Source organism: Gadus morhua, chromosome 9 (assembly GCF_902167405.1).
Source record: "Gadus morhua chromosome 9, gadMor3.0, whole genome shotgun sequence".
Classification (NCBI taxonomy): domain Eukaryota; kingdom Metazoa; phylum Chordata; class Actinopteri; order Gadiformes; family Gadidae; genus Gadus; species Gadus morhua.
In genome coordinates this window covers 1,249,322-1,262,949 of record NC_044056.1, presented here as the reverse complement: position 1 = coordinate 1,262,949, position 13,628 = coordinate 1,249,322, and the positions used below count along the sequence as shown (strand labels likewise).

Here is a 13,628-nt window from a genome sequence, read left to right as displayed (position 1 = left end):
AGTGACGTGTTCGTAAAGTTTGATTATTTCAACATAGCCCATGCGCATGGTGCAACTACAGAAACCCACTGCACCAGTTATTTTTATCGTAAACCTGCTATTTTACCTGTGCGAACATACACCCTGTTCCCCGTTCCAGGTATACAATACTCGGGCGTTAATGCTAGGTGTGATGTGTGTGTGTGTGTGTGTGTGTGTGTGTGTGTGTGTGTGTGTGTGTGTGTGTGTGTGTGTGTGTGTGTGTGTGTGTGTGTGTGTGTGTGTGTGCGTCAGGTGATGATCGACCTCTCGAACACTGCTCAGCTGGACAACACGCCCCGCTGGTTGGCCCTGATGGAGCAGAGCGAGAGCGTGGAGCCGAACAGAGTCCAGCAGCACCACCACTCCGCCCAGGACCCCCCGGGGTCCGGGGCCGGCCAGCCCATGGGGCATATGTCCCTGGGCCCCGGGATGATGATGGGGGGGCCCGGCCATGGTATGACCCACAGCCACCGTGACCAGGGACAGGGAGACGGTGGCCAAGAGTCCCCCAAGAACTCTGTGATCAAGAGCAGAAGCCACGGGATCTTCCCAGACCCAGCCAAAGGTGAGGCGCTGCTTTATAACAGGCCAGCACCCTCCCCATGTGGAGGTTACAGTGGCCCAGGACCTGCCAAACAGCGATACATCGTCATTAGCATGTCATGAAAGTGAGATCTTTTGAGTAACGGAAAGTAAATTAGAGAGACAAGCCAGAGAAGCTAGATTTTGAAAGTATACCACCGAAAGAATCTTCAAGATCCCTTCAAAGCCACTCCCCCGAAACACGTGATTGGCTCACTAGTTTATGCAATAGGTCTGCTAGGAATGTGGAAGACTCCGGTCATTCCGAATGACGGCACGGTGCGAGCCGGTAGCCAGGTAGGTAGGTTGACTGACCAGTAGGCCGTCCAATCATTTCATTCAGTCCGAAATAAATCATTGGACAGTCTGTGACAGCCGCGGATACAAGATAGTTATTCTTTGTTTTGTATCAGCATTTGCTTTACTGATTCATGTCGGAATCGACAGAGAATTTCAACATATATGAAAAAATATATAGATATATATAAAAAATTATAAAAAAAATCATAAAAATAAATAAATTGCCTACCCCAGCTCTAACATCTAAATATTTTTGTTAATCAATTTTAGTCCGTCCATTTTCAGTCTTCAATGATGAAATGAAGCAGACAAGGCATGTAGGCAAGCATTGTTGAAGAAAATACAATATGCAATCCTGGATGGGACCCACTTTTGCGCCCCAAACATACAGCTGAACAAACCACTGCGCTAGAACTGCTGTTCAACTTTAACCTGTAATCACACTTTGGTCCACTTTACCTTCCTCTCCTAACGCTCAGCTGGTTAATACCAGGCTTCAGTGCCAGAAGTGATCATTTGAATAACGGTCAGTCTCTGTTGTCATAGAGATGGAGCCTGTTGTCATGGAAACGGCGCAACTAATCGCTTCCCAGCAGCTGTAATTACAGTCCTTATGCACGCCGCCCCGATAACAAATTGTATTGAATTCCCCGTTCCGTGTAGAATGGTACATTGTGAATCGAACAAAGTGGAATTGGCCGCTCTTCTGTCTTCTTCAAAAATGATTCGGGGTTCGGGTTTGACGGTTAGCGACCAAATCCAAATCCAAATGATCGAATCCGAAATTCTTTCAAATCCCCTATCGAATCTTCTGTTATTTGCATTTCGTCACTCTCTCCTTGATTTGCTTGTCATATAACCTACACTTTGTTGATGTGAGTCTAGTCAATAAACTGCTGAGTGTGCGCTCCAATCATACGTCTTCACAGTTGGCAAACAGTTGTCGTAGGAGACAAACAGAATCCAGAGGCGCTGTTCACCAACACATCCTTGGAGCTGTGACAGAAGAGACAAAACATGTATATTATTAAACACTGTTCTCCAGAATAGACGGATTTGAGCCCTTTTTGAAGGGGAACATACGTCCGCGCTACGTTCACGTAATACTTGTGCGCTTTGCACTTAAAAAACACAAAAAAAACCCGACTGAGCTCAAAGCAACACAGCGATTATTCTCACGTACTCGTCGTGACACCAGTTCCAAAATGGAAGCGGCCTGCGAGTCCCCCCCCCCCCCCCCCCGCGGTGACCATGTGGTTGTGCTACCTTCAGACATCCTGATGACCCCCCTGGAGAAGTCCCACAGCAGCCCCGGCAGCTCCAAGTCCTCCTCGGAGGGCCAGCTACGCTCCCACGGGCCGTCCCGCAGCCAGAGCAAGAGCAGCGTCACTCAGGCCCACCTGGAGGACGCCGGCATCGCCATAGCGGCCGCCGAGGCCGCCGTGCAACAGTCCCGCCTCCAACCAAGTAATGCCCCCTGCCCCGCCCCTCTCCTCCCCTCCCCTCCCCCATGGGGTGACACACGTCCCCCCTGCGGACACGCCCAGTCTGGCCCGTAGCCCCCTGCATGTCCTCGGCCGGGTCCGATCTCGCTTCACGGGTCCCTGCTCGCTGTGCTCTGAGCAGGACACACGTGCACGTTGGTCGGGGGATAGGTGTAGGGGGACATCGTAGGCTCAGCATGGGCCGGAGATCCCGGGGCCTGACGCGTATCGGCTGCATAAACCAGTCGACACGCGTCGGTCGTCACCCTGCTGACAGCTCGTTTGCATAAAGGACCTGTTAGTGCCAGACCGTCTCCATTGCATAAATCTGATGACAATGAAACCCATATGATTAGTAGGGCTCTGTAAAGGTACGCCCATTGCACACAGATTTGTGTGCACCAGTTTTCACTATATAGGTCGCCAGATTTATAGACAGGAAAAATATTTCAGACGGAATTTACCCCTCCCTTCTCCTCAATGTGGATCCTTCAGCCGTTGGCTGAAAAAGACAACTAAACTGGTTTGTCTAAAAAATATACTATTGTGTTTCATCCAGTACTGTTATATGGTTGTTTATGCAAATCTTGAAAAAAACATTCAAATAAGAAGTGATGGCATTAGATTTTAGAATCCCTCTAAATATTATAATTATGGTCTTTACTTTGATGCTTTAATAATTTTATGTCACATCGTGGGCACAGATGTCTTGGACGCATACTCATCCCTATTTGGTTCTCCAGGGGTATGTTTAAATGTTTAAAAAGTAAGCATTCCCCAGAATCGTATTGCTCTCAATTTATTTTCCTCTTGTGTGTTCTAACGGAACACAACAGTATGCGGTTTCTACGGAAACAGTAAAAATAAAACCTTGAACTTTGCCATTATGTACAGATACAGTGTCCCCTTAAACACTGTCAGTATGTACAGATAAAAGGTCCCCTTAAACACTGTCAGTATGCACAGATACAATATCCCCTTAAACCCTGTGTGTGTGCGGTCCGACCGGTACAACACCTAGAACGTCCTGTCAGAGTGGCTCAGCCCCGGTGTAATGACACGTGTTTGGCATGCTGGTTTGAACCTCCCGGCTCCGTCTGTGTGAGTACATGCGCAGAATAATGCATGATCCCCCAGTGAACCGTGAGACACAGGGACAAACCCCACGCCCCCCCCCACACACACTTACACACGCATCCAAACGGCCACTCCTTTTTCCTTCACCCTCAAATTTGGCATTGTTTTTACGAGGAAGGACAGACACCCGCCATCCTTGACTCAGCCAATCAGAATCAAGCTCTCTGCTCGGCCTCTCGCCACGGCCTCTATTGCAATTCAAATCCTCCTCCCCTCTTCTTTATAATACAAATAATTATTAAAATATTGCTTCATTATCCTCTTTCTTTAACGAAAAAAAACCATAATATACACCATAATATGGAGACAGATTCAACAGATTGACAAAACAGATCATTTCAACAACAAACAAAAGTCTTATTCACACAAACAAAAAAAGCTGTAATAGCTGTAATATATAGCTAAATAAGAGTCTTTATGAGTCCTCAGTAGTGTGAAAAACTAAAGAAAAGACCTTTAGGACAGTCCTAAAAGATATCTCAGATATTAGCTGTATCTCAGAACAATGTGCACGCTGTATCATGACCTGGTGCTATGGTCCTGAAGACGTTCTGTCCCCTTGCCTCTGCAGGGCCGGGCCACCGTCTGGGAGACGTCTCGGGGTCTGTAGTTCTGTCCGCCCCCAGCCTGGTAGGGGACGGGTACGGCACCCTGGACAGAGAGGACGCCGCGGGCACTGGCATGGACAGCGCCATCTTCCAGGTGCCGCGGATGTAAGTCCTGCAGTTCTGAAGCGCCCTGCAATGCGTTCCCACTGGCTTCTGATGGAGAGATTCCAATGGTTGTTCTCTTCACCTTTTCCCTAATCTGAACAGCGGTAAGACCATTACCAACGACACGGACGACCACCGGCTCGACACTCTAGAAAATGAAGGTAAGTGTGATACGTTTGCCTTAGACAGCGGCTCTGTTCGAAGCTCCCTGTCCACATGATGAAGGATGTGGCTGGATCAGTGGTCAGGCATGAGGAAAGGAGCCATGGGGCCTGAGCCTGAGGACGAGCTACTTCACCGTCTGAAACCGTTGGGTTCACTGTTCAGGCTCTGGACCAATCAAAACCTTGAGGCTTTAAAACTAAAAATTGTCGTATATTTATCAACCTGATGATAAATATCTTACGGAAACAAAGAATCGCGAAAGTCACATGTATTAATCCCCGGCCCGAGTTGAAACGCAGCAACAGTTGTTGGCCTGCATCACTTGAACACCATAGGAAGGTTATAAAGGAAACAGCGGAGTATCAGGATCGACAGTAGTCTAGTCTTTTACTATCTTTAATAGTATCTATTTAATAGTATTCGTTTTCTGACTCAGGCTTTTTACGTAATTTATTCCAACAGCAGATTGCATACACCACCTACCCTACGAGTAATGTAATTCATTAAGATAAAGCACATGCATTCCAATATGAGTTATACTACAAGTGGGTGTGTAACAAGAAAAGCCCATCATCCATAATTCAATAGCTTGTCTAGTTCAGGGGAGGAAAATCTCTGCCCTCGCACATTTATTGTTGGATTGTATTAAGTTCCAAAAGATTTATACTAAGATTTACCTAAATTGACGTAGCAGATACTCGAGACCAAAGCATCGTTTTGGTCTCAAGTGATGCTAAGACCAAAGCATCGATTACTGCAGAAGAACCACAAACGAAGAGGCTGGAGGACTAGTGGGAAACAAATACAGAATCTTAGCATTTGCCTTAATTTTTTCCCTGCTAGGAAACAAATTCAATACTATATATAGCAACGATAACTTCAGCAAAAAACATGAAGAAAAAAATAGCATGAAGAACAAGATAGCAGAATAACAACATTTCGACTGCTCACAACCCGAACGCATTTTTGAACTCCAATTATCTTGTTCTGTTTATTTCTGTTCCGGATAAGGTTTGATTCTCTCACTGTTTTATTCAGGTTGTATCTTGGTGTTGAAGCCCAATATACTCAGACGTACGGCTCTGCCGCAAAGTGTGTATTGCGCGGTCACACAATGAACAATAATTCATGCAGCCTGATGATACCGGAGCAGCGTTGCATATTGAGAAACGACGAGGTGTCATAGTGTATTCGTTCTCAGTACTCAGCGCATGTTTCGGTCACGTAGCTCCAATGACATGCAGTTTCATCTCCCATTTCAGCTCACAACAAAGCCTCACAGGACACTGTATTCCATGGCTTGGCAGACACAAACACATGCACGCGTGCACTACTCCGTGTGAAAACACGCGCAGACACATACACGTGCAGACATGAGTAGCCTGCTAATCATTAAAACTGCTAAAACTGCTAATCATTAAAACATTAAAACATACAAAATATGTATGATTATCTCAATATTTTTAGGAATTACCTTATAACGAATACAAGGAGAAGGTTGGGGCTGTCAAGCTTTGCATCTGAAAGAAAATCCTTGTGTAGTTGTTAAATATTTAAAACATAGTGGAGTGCAGAGGCTAGATCAAGTGAAGAGGCTATAATATCAGGTATCTCATGAGAATACTCAATATTCTCCTAGCACTTTTTCAAAATGTCAGGTAAACATGAGGGATACTGAAAAGGATGAGTCAACTACTACAGACTCTTATTAAGCAGCTCCAAAAGCAACCTATTTTCAGTCTCTTTTCAGATGGTTTTCTCTCTTGTTCTCTCTGGTCTCCTACAGGCGAACCAAACCCCAACACTGCTCAGTTTGCTAGTAGAGAACTCCCTCTACAGGCCAAACACATGCTACTGCATGCATGACCCGTGATTGGCTGGTATGGTCACTTGGTCAAGCGATGCGATAAGAAGTATGATTTGAAGGGGCGAAAGCATGAAAAAGCCCTGAAAGCATTTGATTAAGAGCTGGGCCTGGGTCAGGGGGTTGGCTTTCCTTAAAAGAGAAGGCAGGTGATCAGTAAACATGATAACAGCTGCTGCTTAATCACCTGTCTTCTAATTAGGTCCAGAGAGCCTGCTATCTCTCCATTCAGGACAGAGCTAAACCATGGTTAGCATTCCCCCTCGCTCCCTCCCCCTGCTCTTCTGCCCTCCCTGTGTAACCTGGCCCTCGGTGTGAACCCATTCAGGCGGTAAAACCCAGATGATGGGGGAGATCAAGGTGGCTCTGAAGAAGGAGGTTAAGACCGACGGAGACCAGCTGGTCTTGGAGGTGCTCCAGTGCAGGAACATCACCTACAAGTTCAAGAGCCCGGATCACCTCCCTGGTCAGTGTGTGTGTGTGTGTGTGTGTGTGTGTGTGTGTGTGTGTGTGTGTGTGTGTGTGTGTGTGTGTGTGTGTGTGTGTGTGTGTGTGTGTGTGTGTGTGTGTGTGCAAATGTGCATTCATGGGTTTGTGTGTGTGTGTGTGTGTGTGTGTGTGCACATGTGCAAGCAGGTGTGTGTACGTGTGTGTTTGCATGAGTGTGTGCACATGTACGTGCATGCGTGTGTCATTGTGTGTGGGTGTGCATGTCCCTGATGAGCATGTCATTAACACGGTGTGTGTGCAGACCTGTACGTGAAGCTGTACGTGGTGAACGTGGCCACACAGAAGAGGATCATCAAGAAGAAGACCAGGGTCTGCAGGCACGACCGGGAGCCCTCCTTCAACGAGACCTTCCGCTTCCCGCTCAACCCCACAGGACACTCCATACAGGTACACCCCACGTGCACACCTCCTTAACCCCGGGGGGGGGGGGGGGGAGAGCGCCTTGTGGCCGGTGAAATTATAGAAAAATGAGTGAATGAATGAATGAATGAATGAATGAACGAAAGAATGATCTTTATTTGTACAGGTACAGGTGACGGTACAGAGAACATTGGGAGAGCTCCCCCTGGTGCTTAAAAAAGAGAGGACAGGGAACATATATGAACAATATATCCAGTATGTTATGAAAAAAAGCTAAACCTATTCTGTACACCATTGATAAAAAATAAACAAATAAATAAATTAACTAGAGGCTATTAAAAAGATAAAATTGATGATAAGACATCAGGTAAAACTAATTAGCATTTTAAATGGTGTATGTTTGGGAATAAATAACATTAACGTATGGCGATTTACATAAGATATGCATTTACCAAAAATATTCATAGCTCGATTTTTACTTCAAAAAAATCAAGAATAACTATGTGAACCAACTAGAACCAACGCTAAACTCAACACTACAGATGAAACTGGTTACTCAAATACTAGGAAATGGAATACATCTTCTAGTTTGTTGTACGGAGGACGGGCCTATTAATTTTGAACGGTGGATTAATGGCAATGACCAATAACAGAATAGTGACAGGGAGACACCGCTTCCATATTCCTTGAGGGGTAAAGTTTAGCGTGCCTGTGGCACGAGAAACACAGCAGGCCGAGATTCCCAGGCTCCCAGCAGGAAGCTACTGGGTTTATCCTAGATACTCCACAGCCTATCTCATCCCTACTGGCTCCCTTGAGGGTAGGTAAACCTCAACATTTCCAGTTAAAGCCTTTCTGTTTAGTTCACACAAGCTTGAACATTCGTGGTGTCCTTTTGGACTGAAATACATTTAAAAACGGGGGGATGTTGAACTCTGTAAAACGGGAGCGGTCTGTGTTTTCTGGCTAAAAACGCCTTTCCAGAGAGGTGGCTTCCTATTGGCCGACCCGCTCCTCTTATGTATACGCCATAGGTTCAAAAACGTCTCCTAGGATAAAAGCAGCTGCTGGTAGACTCAAACAGTCAGTACGTAGCAGACAACATAAACAAGTGGCGTCGATAACCAACCTTTGGAACGTGATTCTCTTCCTCAGCTCTTCCTCGTGTCCAACGGAGGAAAGTTTGTGAAGAAGACTCTGATCGGGGAGGCCTACATCTGGCTGGACAAGGTGGACATGAGGAAGAGGGTCGTGAGCTGGCACAAGCTGCTTGTGAGCACCAATCAGAGCAACCTCTGAGGATGAGTATGATGATGATGACGATGATGATGATGATGATGATGATGATGATGATGATGATGATGATGATGGCATCACGTCATCAAGCAAGAGAGACTGGGGGGAGCGGGGGATCTCCAGGGGGTCAGGAACAGGAAAGGTCGGACAACAAACTCATCTCACAGATATACACATTTTGTTATGGAAGCGAGGAGAGGAGAGGAAAAAAATGAAAAATCGAGACAGGGAGCACAAAGGGATATCTTTTTGATTTGTTGGCCAGAATATGGCTTATAATCACGTCGAAGACTGTTTATAAGGCAGAAACTGCCTGCAGACGTATTGGCCGTGTCCTGGTTCGAATACGATTAGTATGCAAATCACCGCAGCAGGCAACCAATAGGAATTCAGCAGCAATACAGCTGAGAGACTCGATGTCCCTCTCACTACATATGCCCCCCCCTCTCCGACAGGCCATCCCAACCTGTGAGTAGACCCTACCGCGACTGGACTCGTCGCTCAAAGCATTCCCAATGGAAAATATCATAGATAGAAATGATATGATATTTCTATGATCGCAAAGACGTTGATCTTTGAAAATACGTTTCAAATGTTGGTTCTATGTGTGTCCTCTGAATAGTGATGATTGTGGTGTACTGTTGGTATGGCTTCAGGAAGGTTTTTCAATGTCTGATTGTGAAGGAATGCCCTAACGTCCGTCCAGTGTATGATAGATACTACAACCCAGACGGTTGACCATGGCATGAAAATAATGTGAATTGTTTCAAATGTGTACATATCAAACATATAAATATATTCGATTCTATATGTGTTTCACATAGAGTCTAGTGTGAGACGTATAAAAGATACTATCCGATACATTCTATGTCCAAACACAGATTCTAAGTAGGAGCTGTCCTCTGCAAAGATTATTGTCCGTGTCTATCAAGATGAAAACATATATTATAATTAACTATTATAACTATTAGATTCAACATATAGACATACTCACTGTCTCTCTCTATGGGTGGCGCAGCGACAATCCAGAAGGCTACTGTTTTCCAGAGCGTTGTACAGACTCTGTAGCTGGTTTAATACGTGACTGTGGACCTCAAACCGTTCCGTTTCCTACAGCAGGTCGCAGTGTTACTGTGGCTATGAACACATGGCTGATCGATTTAAAGAAGCATCGAAGGTCAGATAGCATACACTTTCACAACGATCTTGTCTCTCTCTGTATCTCTCTCTGTCCCCGTCTCTCTGTGTGCTGCATGCAAGGCTGCGTGGAGAAAGTAGGATCATACAGGAGAATATATTGTGATATACAGGCCTATAATTATATAATTATGGGTGCTAACATCAGGTCGAGGGAAATGCCATAAGGAATGTTATACATGCCAACTGTTGGTGTCGCTAGGTTCAATTAATTTAGTCTTTTTTTTGTTTTTTTCAAAGATACATTAATATTGGTGTGATTGTTCAGATATCACTATCATGTCTCTGTCCGGAATATTTGTTTACGATTCACACCAAACCACAATGTGTCAAAATACTTGTTTGTTAACTAAAGGTCGCGCTCCCAAGTTGTATCTAAAAGGAATATGACAAAAGCATTGAAAAGAAATGACTCGAGGAAAATTGAGAAAAGAGAAAAAAGGTTACTATACTATCCCTACATTCATTTTGGTACGAGGCCTGCTCTATGCTTGCTATGCTGGTGTGTGTCAGTCACTCTCACTGCCTGTGACCAAAGCACTTCGACGATCCAATGAGGTTCATTCCAAAAAACCTGCTGAATTCAAGGCTCGGGGTCGGCAATTACAACGCTACACTAGTCGCTGCATTTGTTGCCATATCAACAGTGTAGAGAGGGACACCTACAGGCGACTCTCTGAACTGCAGTCTTGAGGCATAAGACAGGGCTGATGAATTAATTATATATTTTTTAAATCTTTATTCGTTTGTTTGTTTGTTTATATTTATGTCAAAATCTGCATTTAAAATTGAGATAGTGACAATTAATTGAGATAATAAATGACTTATACTGTACCTAAAGCAAATTAATGATAATGATTAAGTTAATAAATGATGAATGAATGGTTTTTGGAAAAGAAAAAAAACAACAACTTAGTTGTGCCAACCTTGTTTTTTTATTACAAGTCCTTATGTTTTGTTGAGGTAATTCTATGCAAGAGCTGTATATGTGTGTGAATGCATTTCTTCTTGAATATTTGACTTTATTGTCTGAAAAAGGTACAATATAGAATATTTAATTTTTTCAATTTCACATCATTGAAGGTCAATTCAAAAAACTTGTTTTTATAAATATTAAATTGTGATGTTAACACCTGTTTACAGGGGGACAAAGCTTGTGCACTTTAGTATATCTTTATTTTCTGGTCTTCTTTGTTTGTGTCTGGACATGCGAGTTTGGGTGTCGGTGTTATGTTGAAACGAATAGAATCATAACGTTGGTGGCATTTGAAAAGTATCTTGTGTGCATTTTGCGTCGAGAATAAAAAAAAAATAATTCTAACGGGGGTTTTCTGATCAATGCACAATCTGTGGATACATCTTGCATATTCAATTATAGTTCTTCTGGACCGTTTACAAGCCCGTGAGTTGAAATCACAGTTGACGAAAGACTTGGGTAAAATGCCAAGGCATCAGTTTAACCGCCCCCCCCCCCCCTCTCTCGTATTTAGACATTCTCCTCCAGCGATACACTGTTGGTGTGGATCTGCTGTAATCCTGTGAAACCTGTCCGTGTGTCCGTTCACCATTGGGGTGTGAATGTTGAATGGGGTTGTTTGTTTGATTTCATGTAAATACAGTATTTTTTTATTTTCTACAAAAAGGTTGTGAATGTTTATGTTGTCCGAGGTTTGAGCATGTGTGTGTCAAAATAAAAAGAAGAAAAAAACAAACACTGACTTATGTAAAGGCTTAACCACTAGAGCCTAGAGGCGTGTCTTCAGTTCAACCAACGGGAGGTGACTGTTTGTCCAAAACTGTGTGCTGTCTACCGATGACTATCTGTGCAACCATAAATGGATTGAAACAACAATGAGAGTAAAAGAGAAAAATAATCTACTCTACTTCAATCGTCGTCTGAGAATTTCCGTTTTGTATGTTGCATGTTTCGTTGATGGTTTGTCTGTATATTTTGCCTCCAAGTTACGTTTGAAAAGAGAAAATATGTATAGATTTATTGTTATGCTGATTGTATAGAAATATGCTTGTACAATTGTCCTGTTTTTTCACTCTGTGCAAAAACAAAGAATCTAATGTTATGGTTTTGTTGTTGTACACAGGATGTGTTAAGATATGCAAATTGTGCTGGAAAAAAATCAGCTGTTTCACCAGAGTCTAACAAATAAATATAAAGAAGAGCTTCTATTCAACAATCTCAAGTGAGCTGGCTCATCCTTTTTGTCCTGATTTTCAGGATTCATCAGATTCATCGGATTTTAACATTCATTGGCACTTATCACACTTATCTTTAGAATCCATTTGGAATTCACCACAACTCAGTTTATCAACTGTCTTAATACTTCTAAGATAAACGTCATGTATCGAGATATTTTTGTCCTATTATTTATATGTTTGTATCCTGCAGTCAGAACTACCCTCTTGGTTTATCATGTAACATTACTGGTCCACCGAGGTTTATTCCCTCAGTCAGATGAAATTAATGGAATACATTTACAGGAAAATTGGATATTTAGCCAATTTATATCAACTGTTTTATAGTATTAAGGCGTTCGTCGTACTGCCACCTCTCTATAGTATGCCATTAATTTAAATTAAGGAAAACGGACACCAGTAAAATAGCATTTCTGTGGAAATAACTTGTGTTTTTCAAAATCCACCACTAGGTGGCAGAACTGCATCATAAAAAGCCCTGATTTACATAGAGGTATAGGATAAAATAAGATGGACGTATAGCATAGGCCTATCTCTATTCTCGTCATAGCTGCAATAGCCTGCATGTGGACGTTCGAACGTCGATGCTATACCCTCTCTGAATACAGACAATACAAATCCACAACATATTCTACTCGAAGGGCCTTCAAAACTACACGTCGACCAACAGCTCTAACATGAAACTCCCACAGATAAAACGCAATAAAAGTCCTATATTTCTCCATTTCGGATGTTTTTTCATCAATTTAAAAATAGGGTAGTATCACAAATCACTTAAGATTAACCAACCCTCTCTTGAGTCTCTTCTATGCAGTGTTCCTCTCTCATTTGTCCCCCCCAGCCGCCAATGCACTGGAGGGGGGGGGGGGGGGGGGGGGGGGGGGTTGGTACCTTCACAAGTGTGATGAGGGAGCCGGTGCGTTGGCTCAGCAGGGAGGCGCGGTGTTTGGGCGGGCGAGGAACAGCGGAAAAGGGTGATGCTTACGGGAGGTGCGAGAGTGCATGAGAATCAAGGTGGAAATTCAAGACGGGAGGAGAGGGTTAGAGGAGGGGGGGGGGGGGGGGGGAGCAGCGACTAGAGAGGACAGAAAGATGGTATGCGGTTGCCAGGCAACGATTGATAACCAAATCCCCAAGCATACCACTTGCACTGCCCTACCCTCTATCTCCAGTCCTGAGCCCCCCTCTCTCTCTCTCTCTCTCTCTCTCTCTCTCTCTCTCTCTCTCTCTCTCTCTCTCTCTCTCTCTCTCTCTCTCTCTCTCTCTCTCTCTCTCTCTGACAATGTATCTCTTCTAGAAAGGAAAGAATGTCTCTCACACTCATTCACTTGCACCATTCTCTTTCACACACACACACACACACACACACACACACACACACACACACACACACACACACACACACACACACACACACACACACACATGCAAACACACACTTACTTAAACGCTCAACATATAAACACATACTCTCACACAAATGCATGCACGCACACACACACAAACACACAGGCACGCACTTACACTCAACACACTCACAAATACGCGCACACAGAAACACATTTGTACACACATGCATGCACACAGACACACACACACACACACACACACACACACACACACACACACACACACACACAGACACACACACACACACACACACACACACACTCACTCACTCACTCACCCACCCACCCACACACACACACACACACACACACACACACACACACACACACACACACACACACACACACACACACACACACACACACACACGCTCTCTCT

The 13,628-nt window shown here is 44.1% G+C and overlaps 1 protein-coding gene across 2 annotated transcripts in view; it reads left to right on the top strand.

The window, feature by feature from the left end:
• pclob (piccolo presynaptic cytomatrix protein b) overlaps positions 1-11,823 on the top strand; it is a 60,183-nt gene extending 48,360 nt beyond the window's left edge. For both annotated transcript variants that reach the window (XM_030366431.1, XM_030366430.1), the window contains 7 exons: positions 274-586; positions 2,176-2,370; positions 4,096-4,237; positions 4,340-4,398; positions 6,595-6,732; positions 7,018-7,163; positions 8,292-11,823. In XM_030366431.1, coding sequence (XP_030222291.1) covers positions 274-586; positions 2,176-2,370; positions 4,096-4,237; positions 4,340-4,398; positions 6,595-6,732; positions 7,018-7,163; positions 8,292-8,435 — 1,137 coding nt within the window. In that variant the 3' untranslated portion in view covers positions 8,436-11,823. The remainder of the gene's footprint in view (positions 1-273; positions 587-2,175; positions 2,371-4,095; positions 4,238-4,339; positions 4,399-6,594; positions 6,733-7,017; positions 7,164-8,291) is intronic.
• Positions 11,824-13,628: the final 1,805 nt, after the last annotated feature.